A 15,433-nucleotide genomic window follows, 5' to 3' on the forward strand; every position below is an offset into this window, starting at 1 on the left:
GTTTCTTCCCATCCACGGTGGGGGCAGCCAGATCCCTGACTGCCTGGAGCCAGCCGGGTACCAGGGTGTAGGAGGGGGGACGGTGCTCGCCACGGGGGACTGTGAAGCAGTTCTTCCTGGGGATGCTGCCGCACTGCTTTCCTCAGCACCGGCTTTCCCTCCTTCCCCCTTTCCTTGGTTTTGGCCCCTGGTGGTGTCCTAGCATGCCATGCCGACCCAGGGTATCAGGGTCCTTGTTAAACCAGCGTAGATATTTGGGGATAATTTGTTAGGGATGTGGCAGCTGGAGAACCTTGTGCTTCAGGTTTACTTGGTTAAGAAAGATTGGGGTGCGGGAAGGGAGAAGGGCAAACATTTCCCCTTTGCCTTTTTTCTTTGCCTGGAAGAAATATTTTATTTGAGATGTTTTTTGTTTTTTTTTTTAAATTAAAGCCTCTGAGAAGTAATATTGCATCTTCCAAACAAACTGCTGAACTCAACTGCTTTTACCGAACGCGTGCAAAATTTTCCCCTCGGGATCCTTAGAGGCCCTGGAGTGCCTGCCTTGCAAAACCTGGGGCAGTGAACAGAGTCACTCCATAGGACACTCACAGAGAGTGATCTCCATAGGATACCTTTAGACAGTGTGCTTACATGTATTTATAAATACATATATACATGTAACACATAGAATTCTCTTTTGGTATGTTACTGCATACAGTAAGCAGAAAGAAAAATAATGCAGAACCAAGATATTGAAAGAGACACTGTCCAGCTGGTAAACTCTGAAAAAGAAAACCCAAAACCCTCTAAGAGGCACAGACACGGAACAGTTTTTATCATCGGCTTTCTCTTGCCGCTTAATACACGTGGTTATTTCTTTGTGATCATTTCAGATGCCTCAGGAACAATACGCGCACCGGAGCACCATGCAGACCTCGGAAGGACCCCAGGTATACAAAGTGGGGATTTATGGCTGGAGGAAGAGATGCCTCTATTTCTTTGTGCTGCTCCTAATGATTTTAATCCTGGTGAACCTTGCTATGACCATCTGGATTCTGAAGGTTATGAACTTCACAATTGTAAGTAGGGGTTACCCTGAAAGGTCTGGGGAAGATGAGGGAGGGTGATGGTCTTTCCTCTGGGCATGAATTCAGATACAGCTTCGATAACGGGGTGTTTTAGTTGCCATGGATAGCCATTATTACAGGGAGGAACAAATTTACCCAATGAACCTCTTTTTCTGCTGGAGATGTCTGCATCAGCGTTGCAAATCATGTTCCTCCTACCTGCTATATATATACAGACACACGTGTACATATGTAAACAGTATATACCACCCTCCCCCAATTTTGAATTATAAAGTGTTTTAAAATTAATGAAATAGGTTATTTTGAACTGGGGTGCGGGAATGGGTTTCAGCCTTTCTGTTATACTTTTTCTGCTTTTCTCCATGACTGGGAAGTTGAGAAACTTGATTTGCCTTTTTCTTAGGGAAAATTCATGTTGTTCCATAATGACGTGGTTCCAGAAGCTTCATGAAGAAAAATAAAATTTCCAGAGTGGCTCACTGGGTGTGGTGTTTAGGTGAAGCGTATCTTTATCCTCGTGCTGTGGTTGGTGCACATCAGTCCTGCCAGCAGCACTCCCTTGCTGCACAGAGCCCCTGGCCAGGCTTAGCTTTCCAGAAGCCCCTAGCAAAATTCTGGGCAGCTGTACTGGGAGGTAGATTGCACTGGGGCAGATGGTGCTTTCTGGGCATGGAGCGCTCTGTGCATCACTTGAACTCTGTTCAAACTCTTTTTGAGATCTTAAGGTGTGCCTTGACCTTGAATTGCCTTTTGACAGGGTGAGCTTCACCTCAACTGCTCAAACACACTGAAAGTCAGGACGTGATGAACCAGGCACACCCCACTTCCAGGGCTAGTGAGCCTTTGTATATGGCAGGTCCTAGTTTTTCAGTAGATAATCTGGCCAAGCAGAGTGAAAATGAAATGATTGGTCCCCTCTTCTTCAAAGCAGTCATTGCTACCTTGGTCAGATGGAGTTATTTTAAGATCATTTGAGTCTTCAGGAGACACTAAGTTTGAGGCTTTAATCCTGGATTTACTTCATGAGAGAGCTGTAAGGCTAAATTCCCCTAGACCACTTTCAAGGACTTTCCCAGCCAGGCTCTGATGTGAGCAGCGTGTTTGAAATCTCCCGGCATTTCTTTCTCTGCTTTGGTCTTGTGAAGCCCTGAACAGCTGTGTCCAACATTATGTCATTAATGGGCCATGAGAAGTTAAGTAAACAATCTCTGACTCACTGTATCCAGCAGACAAAATGCTGTGTCAGGGGAACATGTAGCATTCATTTTCTCTAACGAGGATGCTGTCAAGGTGTGCAGAAGATTGCAGTGCATGTGTGCTTAGGGAGGAAGCAATTATAAAGCAGTAATCCACAAAAAGCTCCTGTGAGTGGCTGAAGAGTGAGCCAAACTGGAACAATTAATGCTTAACCAGACCAGTTATTTAATCTTGGGAAATTGATGCCATTTCGATACATAATTTGTGCTGAATTGTGGTCTTTAGATGAATGTAGTTGAAAAGTAGATATTTCTGAGGTGATGGAAGACTTGGTCATATGCTGATCATACAGGCAGTGGTATGGGTATCAGCCCAAGCACAAAATAATAGGATTTCAGATTCCCACTTTTCAGGAATGCAACTTTATTTCTTTAGAATAACATAACCTCGGTATGTCAGTCCCATGCTTTCTGCTATTTGGTGGTGGTCAGTCTACTTTCTACAAGCTGCTTGGGAAACCAGGTGAACTTCTCTGCTCCTTTCTCCCTCACAGCCTGCTCCTGATGCATTGCGTTTTGCAGGCCATCTGCAGAAGTGTCATCTCCTAGGGATACTTCCAGAAACCTCCCCCTTCCAGCAGGTCTCTCCGCACCACTAGGATATACACTGGCTTTTTTGGGGATCTTCAAGCTCTTGTCTGATTCAGTTGCCTTAAGAGGTCACTTACCCTCTGTGACTCTGTGGGGATTAGTCCAGGGTAAAGTATATTTGTATATGGTTTTAGTTAATTTATATCTTCCAATGTTAGTAGACGGTGAACAGCTTTTGGTGATAAAAACACAGATGGTAGCACTGAATCCTGCAGTGGGAACTGCTTTACGGTTATAGGCACGGCCGCACTGGTCAGGGTGTGTGTCTCTGACACAGCCAATTGGAAATAGATAGAAGAACAGAGCATGTCAAATGTGATCCTTGCCCTGGTATGCACCCGTTCATCTCCTGAACTCCTGCTGCTCTGCAGCCTCGCCAGCTGCTTTGGATCCTGCTCTGCAATCTCTCCCGCACAATTCCCTGAGGCTGAGAAAACCACTTTGATAAGTGAATTTTCAGAGGCAGACTTTTATCTCCAAATAACAAATGTAGGAAAATTCTCAAATAAGGAGATGCAAATACAGAAAATCTTTAATTTGTTCCTGTTCTGATAAGAGGATCTGAGAGTCCTTCTGGGGCAGGGGAATGATTCAAGTACTCTGTAAGCAATAGCTGCTGCTTAGCAGGTCTGAGTTACCCCTGTGCTTGCAGAGCGAAAAAGGAGCAGAAAGTTTGTAGTTCTGTTCTTGCGGAAAATGTAGTCTTTCCAGTATCTTCCCACCCCTGAGCTCTCCTCCCAGAACCTGAGTCTGTTCAGCTCCGCAGGACAGTCTGGGCACTTACCAGAATTTAATGAGTGCTCATTATAGCCAATAAGTGCTCACAGTATTTTAATGAGCACAGCAAACCTGCTCCAGAAAACTCGGGGGTGTTTTAAATGCTGATAATGGGGAGCGGAGAAGGGAGGAGGAGATGAAGCAAGACAATCTCAGGGGAAAAATAACCCACCTTCTCACACACATGTTGTAGCAATACCATCCACTCCACTTCCACGTCAAGCCCTGAACTCCCTTTCTCTCCCCTCTGCATGCCCAACTGGCTCATGATCCAGGAGACGACTCCTGTAAAATCAAACCATAAGCTTCCAATCCATGGCTTTTAATAAGCAAGGCATCACTAATTTATTCTAGGTTTTGCTTTTATCTGAATGTCAAGGTTAAATAAATTTATGTGTGCCTATTGCTTTTTACACGGGGCTGTCAAAGCAGCGTCACATTCACGTGGGGCCAGTTGGTCACTGTCTAGTCTATCCTCTGGCGCAGTCATTCAGTTCTCATGTTGTATTTGATCCTCAATTTTTTTTAAATGCCTTTATCAGGCACAGGCTGTATGAAAAACAGGCCTGGAGGGGACCCCAAATATCATCTGCCTGTCCCACAGCTGGTTCCCTTAGCCATGTCCATTTATCTACTTCATTTACATCAGTGCTGCGCTGCTCTGGGACTGTGGGAAGCTCTGTGAAGGTTGCTACCTCTAAACCTTACTTTGATTTTTAAGCCAAACCACGAAATGAATCTGGACCAAAGCCACCAATTTGGGTTGAAACTCAAATGCACCCTGAAGGTGGCCTAACCTAATTGAGGTAGAAACCACCGTCCAGCACTCAACTTTCCGATGATATATATATAGGTAAAGGGAACTCCGCTTCATTCAGATCTTGGAGAAGCCCGGTAGAAATACGTGGTTTGCACATACTGGGTTTGGGGAGGAAAAAACCTAATGCCTGCGGGCTGTGTGTGTGACTCGGCCGCCCAGTCTGCAGGTCCAGCGCAGGCTTGGGCTGTATCCTGCTGTCACGCGTGGTGGAGGGCTCAAGCTCGAGCTGTGCAGAGCTCAGCTGAGGCCGGCACGGCCCCCGCAAGGGTTCGTACATGCCAATCTAATTACAAGGCTGGAACCAGAGCTCTTAACGACCTTCCTCTTTATGGTCCACCTGCATTAGCATCCAGTGATGTAGCTCTTTAGCAGTAGGATTGCCCATGACTGTGTATATAAGCACATGCATCTTTTATGATGTATGCCTATGATGTGCTGGGGATCTCTATTTCAGCTATTACTAGTGAGCTTAAACCATTTTTTAAAAGCTTCTTGTTGTATTAATTTCTGAATATTACAACAAAAGAGGTGCTTACGTAAACACAGCAAACCAATATCCCTATTTTAAACAGTACAAGGCTCAGAAGGCTCAGGTAATGGGCAATGACAGTGCATTGACCTCTTTCCACAAGGTTAACATACAATGCCTTGTATTTTAAACAGTGTTAGGAGTCCAAAGCATTATCCATTAGTACCCCCTTATTGCCTCTTAGGCAGCGGGAAGACCTCTAAACAGGAGAGACAAGAACTGTGTCCTGTTGTGGCTGCATTTAAGTGGCAAACGTCCACCTACTTGTCTGCCCATCAAACCACTGAGGATCCCCTGCTTTTCCTTTGCCCTTCCCTGGTGTTTTTATCCATAGCTTCCTGTTCACATGTTTTGGATTGTAGGCTCTTTGGGACAGAAGCTGTTTGCGTATGGCATCCCGTAGTCCTATATATTGGCAGGTACTACCAGACTGTAAGAAATAATAAATAATATTTTTCCCCTAGTCAGTCAGCTTGCAAGGCTTGGAATTCCTGGAGAACTACCTTCTAAGAATCATCCAAAATGAAGGCTCCAGAATAGTCTTTGTAAGGAAAATATTCTGCAGCTTTGGTATTCAGGAGGCCTTTCATGAGCCAAAGGTAACATCTTCCTCCGAGCCAGGAGAGCATGTATTGCTTCCAGATTTGTGCAAATCCATGCAGACTGCTTGTGCCTTCTATCTGTGCACCTTTGAGGAGATACAATATAGAAATGGGCAGGCAACGACCTGCTTCGTTCCATCTTCCTTAGGATGCAGAGAAGGGGGATCTTCCCTTCCTGGCCTGGTCAGGCTGAGGTTGGGGCGCTCCCTAACCACAGCACATGCAAACTCTGTTCTCCTTCCAGAACCACGCAAGGTTTTTTGAAGGTTTGGGTCCTTTACCATGAGGTTCAACCATATTTTCTGATTTCAATTGAACAGGAACAAATGACTGTGTTCAGATTTTTCCTTTTTTTTCTGCAGGCTGCATTCATAGCTGAAGGTGTATGTTTTAGCATCGCTGAATGAAACGTTAGTAATTTAGAGAGACAAAATGCTGCTGTAGGTGGCACAAATGCTAAATATCATTATTATCTTGCTTTATTAAAAGTTGATAAGAAAAATGAGCTTTTAAAATTTGGTTATGAACAGTTATTTTCAATACAATTACTCCCTTTTGTGTGTAAACTACCTGCCACATTTTAATTACAGGAAAACAATAGGGTAATAACACAGCAGTAAAGATGGATTAGAGTTAGGAAAGCTCATTGCGCTAACAGGCAGGATTCTTTTATTAATGATTTAAAGGAATAGACTTTATTCTAAATTTTTTTTAAATTAAAAATTGCCTCAGAAGAAAATTACTGTACAGTTTATATTCCTTTTTCATGATTTCTCTGGGGTCTCTTTAGGTGCAACGGTAAGGCCAACATGGGAAAGAAATCTGATCTGCTTTTCGACTTCTGCTTTGTAGTGCAACTGTAATCAGTCAGCTAAAATTGTTTAGAGTTAGAACTAAAATTACTGTATCCTTATTGAAGAAAGAGTGAAGTTCTTTTTTTCCTCTCTCTCCCTCGCACACACATGCATACAAAACTGTGCTCTTTTCCATCCTAATTCATGTTGCTCTATTTATGAAACAAGTAATTGTTTTGAGACTGCTTGCATGACCCAAGAGCTTTGTGTATTTCCCTTCTTTCCTCATTCATGTGGACTGCACCTTCTGATACAAAGACGTTAATCTTGTAGAGGTCTGACAACACCAGCAATACTGTGAGTGACTGTACTATTAAGTGAAGAAGTTTCTACAGGTGAAATCCTTACCCCCCAGAATTTAGTAGGAACCTTGGCATTGACATCAGTGGATCAACCCCTTCACCATAACGCTTTTTATTTGCAGATTTTTTACAGTAAATTCTAATTTCCTTCCTCCTGGATTGAGGAAAAAATGTGTTATGCTTTTCTTTTACTCTTTTTAGAGATCTGAATTTCATTCCTAGAGAGTTTCTGTTTCTGTATGAAAAGCAATTGGGATTACTTATCTTTTTTAAAGGTACATATAGTACTTTTTGCCTTCACTCCTTTGGAGTTTAGCATAATATAGTCAGTTTTAGTAGGATATTGCATGATGTTATTACAAGTTTGACCCCTTCATTGTTGCATCCTCCAGTGTCAAGCATTTGGTACTGATGACTTGCTGAGTTATAATGCATCAGTTTCTTCTAGTGCTACACCTTTGAAAACTCAGTCTCTGATAATATTTCATTTTTATTATCCTAATACCACATTTTCTCAGCCAGCATAACCACGTAAGGCTTTCATCTTCCTTGTCACCAAGAAGTGATGAAAAGACCCCATATTGTTACCTCACTGTCTCTACTCTTTGCTGAACCATTGAGTTTTTCAGAGGCCTGCCATGGCATTGGATATGCTTACAGATATGTCATGGGAGCAAAGAAAATAGTGAAATAGTAAGTCTTCCAGTAGTACCCCTAAACCAAGCTGCATATGCTGCACTGCAGTCATTTAGGTTTTTCTTTGACTATTGCACAAGGCAATCTGTGGTGTACAGAGTGTTACGATGGCAGATGGCCCTTTTCCCTCAAATATTTTGGGTTGGGTTTTGTGACGAGCTGAGGCTTATGTGATTGTGCTTCCATCTCGATGGAAAGGCTTCCAGCTGTCACTTCTCAATTGTTTCTAAGCCACTGTTCATGCTCAAGCCATCTGAACAGAAGTATGTGTCCAGGAGACAGGAATATCTCAAACATATTTAATTTCTGTATTTTTCAGAGGCAGAAGAAAGCAATCATCTTATTTATTGGTATCCCTACTGTGAAAGAAGCTGCTGCATAAGCTCTGCACTTAGTACTCACCAGGAGTGAGAGATATTATAAATGTCCCCATACCAGAAAAAGCTTTTATTGGTGCTGTTTTCCTACCAGACACCTGAGAATTTAGCCCTGAAATCCAGATACCCAGCACCTCTTGGGTAGTACTACTACTGGTTTGAAGGAAGCTGTCGGAAACTCAGCAACACCCCTCTCCTCATACTTGCCGTTCAGTGCATGCATACAGGCAAAACATCATCTGGCAGATTTGCTGTATGGGCCATGGTGTCAAGCCTCAACAGCCAGTCTTCTGCATATCTCCACAGCAGGAAAATATATCACTGCATTAAAAATACATTATGGCCTTGTTCGGCCCCTCCAAGAACAGAGTGGCCAAAACGGATGGAGAAGGGAGGAGAGTAGCGGGGATTTGGGTGGTTTGTGATGTGAGGTTGAGCATTTGGTCTCTGGCAAAATGCTTCGTTTCCAGGTGTTTCTGCGTGTGAACAGTGTCCCATCTGCTGGTGCCCCAAATCCCCACTGTGCTGTGGGGAGCGCGATGGGAAATGTTATCAGACCAGGAGGAGCTGCTCCACGGTGTGATAGCAGCAGGACCCGGCGAACAGCGAGGAGGGCACGGGTGGGCTGTGTGTGGGGGGTGAGTCATAAACTCTTGATCCCAGATCCCGCCTTCTGCCACCTCCCTCCAGAGGGGATTGTTCTCAGCTTCTCTTTCATCTGAAGAAATAAGATATTTCACATTAGCATTCGTCTCAGTGCCAACAAAAGATCTTCAGACTAGCAGTTCTGAAGCAGAGAGAGATTTGTCTCTTAGAGAACACGTAAAAGGTATTATTATAAATGTGCGAAAGAAAAAAAACAAGCTCACTGCTAAAATGCCGATAATCAGTTAGTCCTCTGAATAGCTTACAATCTGATCCCTCCCCATATTCTCACAGTACAGTAGGAGAAATTATTTCATTTGGGAATCCACACAGAAATGACGTGCCAAGCTGAGCCATAGAGTAAGTTTTCCACTGCTTCTTCTCTTGTTCCTTGCGCTGCTTTTCCTTCTGAGCTTCCTGACATCCCTCCTGAACTCTGCACGGCAGAGAGCAATGACCTTCTCAGCTTTGAAAACTTAGCAGCCGTTGCTATAACAAAAATACAATTCTTCTGAAGCATCTCTTCTGCGTGGTTGCCTGAAGACTGAGGTGCTGCTTGGAGTAGCCACCATGGCTCTTTCAAACTTGTCCTGGAACTGCAAAGCCATCAGCTTTTCAGAAAGCTGCTTCTTAAAACGTTTCTTGGTGTTTGGTTCTGAACCCCTGCTGGTTTGCATCTTGGGTTGTAGCATAACCTGTGGAAAGGGGACGGAGGCAGCGCTCTCTTACACTGTAAATGACTGTGCAAAGTGCAAAGTACTGAGCAGGAGAAACCTTCACCTTCTTTGGGTAAAGCCCCAGCTTGAGGGCTAACTGCTGCCCATTAGCAATGATAAGCTTGTGTTTGACTAAATAAAAGGAGTAAGAAAAAAGTGGCATATTCTCTCTGCAGTGGTATGCATTTAATTTATTTACCTTCTGTAATTGTCAGAACCTGCTCTAAAGACTGACGGTTTTGAGGACGGAATTACAGACCGGTGGTTGTGTGGAGTCTGTCTTTCCCCTTCCCTCCTGCAGATGCTATATTATCTCTTCTCTACTTATACGCTACCATACCTGATTTGATAGATGTGTTTAAAATACTTGCTGCCATTTCATGTGTCTGTTCTTCCAGAGCTCTGCTATGGAGATGAGCTTGAATATACCATTTGAATTCATCACAGCTTGCATTTTAGTTCTGGTCATTTCCACTTCAATTACATCTTCCCATTACCCATCCTGCCTTTGCTGCTGCGGTCCACAGTAAGATGGACTGAGGTAATTATTTGTATTGAGGCCCGAGTTTCTATGGGACTACACTCCAGTGCACTTGCATGAAGGACAGACAACCTGTTAACACTGAAATGATGTGGTTGCAGACAGATTTATAGAAGAGGAACAGATTTACGCAGGTAATTCAGCCTTGACCTCTTGAGTTCTCATTAGTTCGCATCCACCCGGCACTACTGCCCACCTCTTTCCTTTCCAAATGAGATCCAGTAACTAATAGTAAAATTATGGCAATCTGCTATATGAAATTTGTGATTATTTGCATTTAATTAAAGGCTTCTCTTGAGAAAATGAAGGGCGGCTTAACCTCAGAGAAGCCTCTACATCTCCATTAATTGCTTCTAATTGAAGTCTTTAGAGTTTCCACCCCACCACAGGAAAAGGAAAAAAAAAAAACCCAAACCTGAAAAGTTTACTCCCACACACAAGGTCCCTGAAAACTATTTTATCTTTACGCAATTAGGGTGACTGAGGGTCCTCATAAATGATTCTTCAGTGTGGGTTAACCAGCTAAAATTAAAGTTTAATTACTCAAAAGCCTGGCTTGTGGTGTGTTTCTGAGAAGTCCAAGGTCACAGTCCATCCTGCCGAGCTGGCCATGCTGTGTGACGGTGTCCCCCACAGACGGGCACAGGGGGTGCAGGTGCACGTGTCTTGCCTAAGTCCTCCTGGTGGTTTCATTTCCATCACGGGTTTCTGGTTTTGTACAGTTCTTGTTGACTTCCAATGGTATTTTGGTTATTCTAGAAAAAAATTACAAGCCTTTTGACTTAGTATGTCCTGCGAAGCATGGGAGAGCGGCTCTGCCAGCTCAAGGTGTGCGGGGCTGAGCATGGGCATTGCCTCTGGGGTTGGGAACATCTCGGACATCTCCCTGCTCCTGTACAGAGCTCCTAGGCCACAGACTTAGCCTTTGTTGCTGCAAGAAGTGGATCTTTCTCATGGCAAACTGTTTATAGTTTGGCAGTTGGTGTTGACGTGGGAGTATGGACTTGGGCAGCCTTTTCTAGGATGCTTGCCAGCGCCTTGCCCCAGTAATCCTGGTGCATGGAGTGCGCCCCTAAAGCAGGCATGACATTTTATAAACCACTCATCTGTGGCACGGGTGTTAGGAACCAGTCCTGCTCCTCTGGCTGAGGTGCCGCGGTGCCCATTTGGTTCAGAGAGGTGAGCTGTGGCCAGAGGGGTCTGATGGGAGCCTGCAGGTGCCGTGTCTGGGGAGGACCGCAGCACCTCGCGTTAAAGCCACCACCTCAGACTCAAGCGTGCGGCACTTCAGTTACACATTCTGCCTAATTACGACTATCAGCGTTTCCCTGCCGCTTCTGGCAGCACAGTCGCTCCGATTGCACCCTTCAGCTCTATTAAAATCCCTCCTCATATTACAGATCTGAAAACAGGCATGACAAAAATAAAAGTGTATGTTGTAGCAGCAGACATGGCCATTTTCAACTGTTTATTCTCTCCACTGAAGATACCGATGTTGAAAACATGAGAGCATTCTGCTTTCCTGTGTTCTTGCATTGTTCATTAATGCCTTGTATCATACAAGTCAGCAGGAATATGCATCTGATTTCTGTTTTTTATTATCTTGAACGTTCCCTTTAATGTACGCTGAAACACATAAAATGTCTAGATGGACTGAAGTCTTTCCGAGTGACCTCTTAGAGGGATGCAGGTGAGTCAGAAATGGGAATGTCATTGTTTGTCAGCAGTAGATTTGTCATATTTTTTGAAGTTGCAGCTACAGTTAAATACATGAAAACACGTGTGACCTGCCTTTGTTATTTCTTAGCAAGCAAACATGCTTGGCAAAGTGCACCTCTTCATTTTAGGAAAAAGAAAAAAAAAGTGCTTTAGTTCTGTATGCAGAGCCCTGAAATGCTTGTATTGCGTGTAGGTGCAAGTCATACAGATGTATGTAGGTGCTGATTTTGATTCAGATTGTTTAGTAGGTTGGTATTGTTTCTGACAACAAATATTTAATCTTTCGAAACAAGACATTAAAGAATTTTGTTCTGGGAAACTAGGAAATCAAATGTCTTTAACTTCCCCTGCACGCTAGAAAGGGAATTCCTGCTAATTATATATTTGTGCACACAAACCACTTCTGAATCAAGCACTTATTTACGGAGAGAGGTCATCAACAGAGACTGATAGAAGATTTGCAGCAAAGCCTTGGATCTTGTGAAGGGGAGGAACCTTAGCCTGAGCAGCTGATGGCTGGGTTGTAGGAAGATTGGGTGGATCTCAGCAATTCCGCTGTGGTTTTCCAGAAAACTGCATTCTCTAGAAGGGAGAACGATTCAGTTCACCAGCAGGTATAGATTATAAGACAAATTTCATCTTTAGTTGAAGTTACTTGTCAAGACCTATTGACCAAAGATATTTGTCTTTGTTAGTATTATAAATGATTCAGTCTCATATGTTGCCCAAGACAAATCCTGTATGTTAGAAGGCAGATGTGTTTAATTCCTTTCTTCTTCCCAGTGGAGCGACATTTATTGTCATTGCACCTTTCTTCTAATAGGAAGCTTTTCTGCAGAACAATTTGCCTTGTCAGTCCTCTTTTCTTTGAGCTGAGAATGAGGAGCTTTTGCATATTCAGGGCTGAAATAACAGTTCTGTCTATGGGGAGACTGACACCAGTAAGAGACCCGGGTGCCACCATTGTGCTTGCGGTGTCGGGAGCCCTGTCAGGCAGCAGGAGCCGGGGCATCCTGTGCTCCATCGCCCACGGGAGCAGCGCCGTGGTCGTGTTTCCCATCCTCCCAGGTACCAGCCGGACCAACTCGCTGTAACTCATAAGAAATTTGCACTCACCAAAATGGAAGGCATTAAAATACTCCTGTACAGGAGCAGTCTGCGCAAGGGAAGGGCTTTACGCTTTGGTGGAAAATCTGTTCTACAGGTGAGGTCAGAGCCTGGGACTGGGAAGGCAGTTAATTCCCTTTTCCCTGGAGAGTATGCTAAATAAACATGGAGTAGCCAATTGTTTCATGGATGACTCGGTTCTCCTCTTAGAGGGGTGTAAATCCATGGCATCGCTTCTGGGTTGCACAGGTATAAATGAGAGAAGAACAGGCTGGCAGCATACAGCTCCAGAAGGCAGGCTGTAAAGGAAAGTGTTTTAAACTTTGAAATATAGCCAGTATCTGGGCAATTGGAAAGAAGAGTATGTCCTGGTTTGGGGGTTTTTTTTGGTTTTCTTCTTTTCCCCATAGGGAACAAAAGAGACTGTTGCTTTGGGTTGGTAATAATCTAGAGGGTGACATGTTAAGTGGATTTCACTCACCTATTAAGTTTGTCAGTTTAAAACAAATACATAGATGTTGTGAGAATTTATGCAGTACAAAACACAGACAAGGATCCAAGAGAGCTCTGTGGACAGAAATAGCTGGCAACAACTACAAATCTGTGCTCCAAAGTCTTACAGAAGCAGGTGCCCAGCTTTGGAAACACGGCACAGGAGCCTGAAATGGTGGACAATTATACGTGAACCCCAGTAAATGAGAGTAACCTAATCTGTTGTATTCATTTCTTTCTTTCTTTTTCCTCATTTCATGTTTTCCTGTTCTTAAAATTAATCCATTCAATAAGAAATGTGAAGTTAAATGGCTAAATTCACTGCTCAGTCACAATTATCACTGATGTTCATATTGGATGAGCTGGCTGAAATGCTTACTGAAAACAAGTGTGGAGAGATGATGAGATTCATGGTGGGGAAATGACCACAGTTCATCCAAAGTGTTTTCAGAAACAGCACTGGGAAGGGGATACACTGGTGCAATCTGTAGTTCTTGTTTTTGTTTTAAAGGTCTGTAATGAGCCATGTGTGCAATGCATTTCACCCTGGGAAATCCCACTGAAATCTGGCACTTGGATTTCATTTCTTGTGCTGCTATATTTAGAGCAGAAAGCAGATCTCCCAGTGTGACTCCTTCTGGCTTATAGAAGCCCTGTGAATTGTCTCAGTAATATACACTAATTGGTTACCAAAGCTGCAAGCCCCCCCGTGAAAATCCTTTAAAACGATAAAAAGTGGAAGCAGAGCAGTTGCCTGTACTTTCAGGCTGCAGTCACGCGGCAGTAGCCGGTCATCGTATCTGTGCCGTGGGGATGAGGGACGGATGACCTCGATGGGTGTGGTGTGGTCTTCGTTACTGTGGCCTGTTGCTCGATCACTGTTTTTCTGCACCTCCTTTTTTATCCTATGGATAAGGAGTCTGATCAGAGGTGTATCCATTGAGTTTTAATGAGTAAACTAGAGTTTTTAAAAATTTGCAGTCGACAGTAGTCTCAGAGTGTGCATGTTCCTTCCTCCCTGTCCATCCCTGTTCGCTAGTAAAAGTAACAGGAGGTCTGATGTATTTATTATTAATAAGTTCCGATCTTTCTTGACCTTAGTTACATTAAAAAACATTCACAGCCATGCCAAGTCAGGCAATGAACATCATCTTGTTATAATCAAAGGAATGAACCTTCCTTTTCAATACAATATTTTTCATGTGCTGATGCCTGCCAGCCCAGCTGTACCCAGATTTCTGCAGCTGAAGCGCCAGGATGGTCCATGCCTTGTGTTAAAGAAATGTTGTGGCGTGGATGTTTAAATTATGGGGAGGGGAGAGAGGTAATACACATCACTGTTTGCGGTGTAATGTGAGAATATGGCATTTTTATATTCAGGTGTTTTGAGATGTATTTCAGGTATTTCATTCCCTTTCCGTGCTTGCCTGTATAGGGGAAAAAAAAAATCTTTAAAACTTAAGAGCAATGAAATCACTATGGCTCGGTAGAAACGACATTCAAAATCTACTAAATTAAGCAGAGAACATGTCCATCCTAGCAGCTATTTGTTATCTTTCACAGTTCTTTGATAGGGATGTAATTTTCTGTAATCACTCAGAAAGATGGCTGGATATTTTTTCTATTACATTCTGAAGGACTTAAACCTTTTCTGGCTTACCTTTGCTATTTTTCATGTTTATATACAACAGTATAATGCATCAGCATTTTTGTATGTTTCCCATATAAAAATGAGCCATGCTTATAAAGGCTGTCAGACTTTCTATTCTACAGAGTAACTGGAGCATCACTGTAAGTTGACACCAGCCTAAAAATCACATATAGATGCTGAAATGTCTTATTTTATGGCCCTGTTGCTATTTAATAGCTAAGCTGTGCCCTTTTCTTAATTTACTGTCGCTATCCAGAAGTACGTTAGTGTTGGGGGATGCCGCTGCAGAGGTCCCAGGGTAGCTCTGCTGCTTTCGTGGGTGCCCTGAAGTCAGCGAAGCTGCATGTTGGCTAAGGAACTGGCCAAGCTGCGATAATTAACTGGTGAGTTAGAAATGGTAAGGAGACCAGTCTACAGTGCTTTAACCTTCTTTCAGCAGGTTTCTTCTACCAGGGATTGGAATATAAAATTATTACTTTTTGCTCTCTCCTCTGTATTTAGCCTCAGGAGGTTTCTGATAGGTTTCGACTATTAAAGACAGTAGTAAATGCCTAGCCGGAACCTATCTGGCATTCATAACCTTAAGCTATTTAGGAAATCAGAAAAGCTGAATGGATTTTTTTTTCCTCTTTTTTCTTTTTCTTTTTTTCTTTTTTTTTTTTTAAAGAGAAGAGCTATGAGAGCAGAA

General features: G+C 43.2%; 1 protein-coding gene across 7 annotated transcripts in view; it reads left to right on the forward strand.

Moving 5' to 3' along the window:
• The window catches only part of SGCD (sarcoglycan delta), a 358,768-nt gene that overhangs the window by 217,101 nt on the left and 126,234 nt on the right, over positions 1-15,433 (forward strand). For all 7 annotated transcript variants that reach the window (XM_076350312.1, XM_076350308.1, XM_076350309.1 and 4 more), the window contains one exon: positions 876-1,061. In XM_076350312.1, the coding sequence (XP_076206427.1) occupies positions 876-1,061 (186 nt within the window). The remainder of the gene's footprint in view (positions 1-875; positions 1,062-15,433) is intronic.

Source organism: Aptenodytes patagonicus, chromosome 12 (assembly GCF_965638725.1).
Source record: "Aptenodytes patagonicus chromosome 12, bAptPat1.pri.cur, whole genome shotgun sequence".
Taxonomy (NCBI): domain Eukaryota; kingdom Metazoa; phylum Chordata; class Aves; order Sphenisciformes; family Spheniscidae; genus Aptenodytes; species Aptenodytes patagonicus.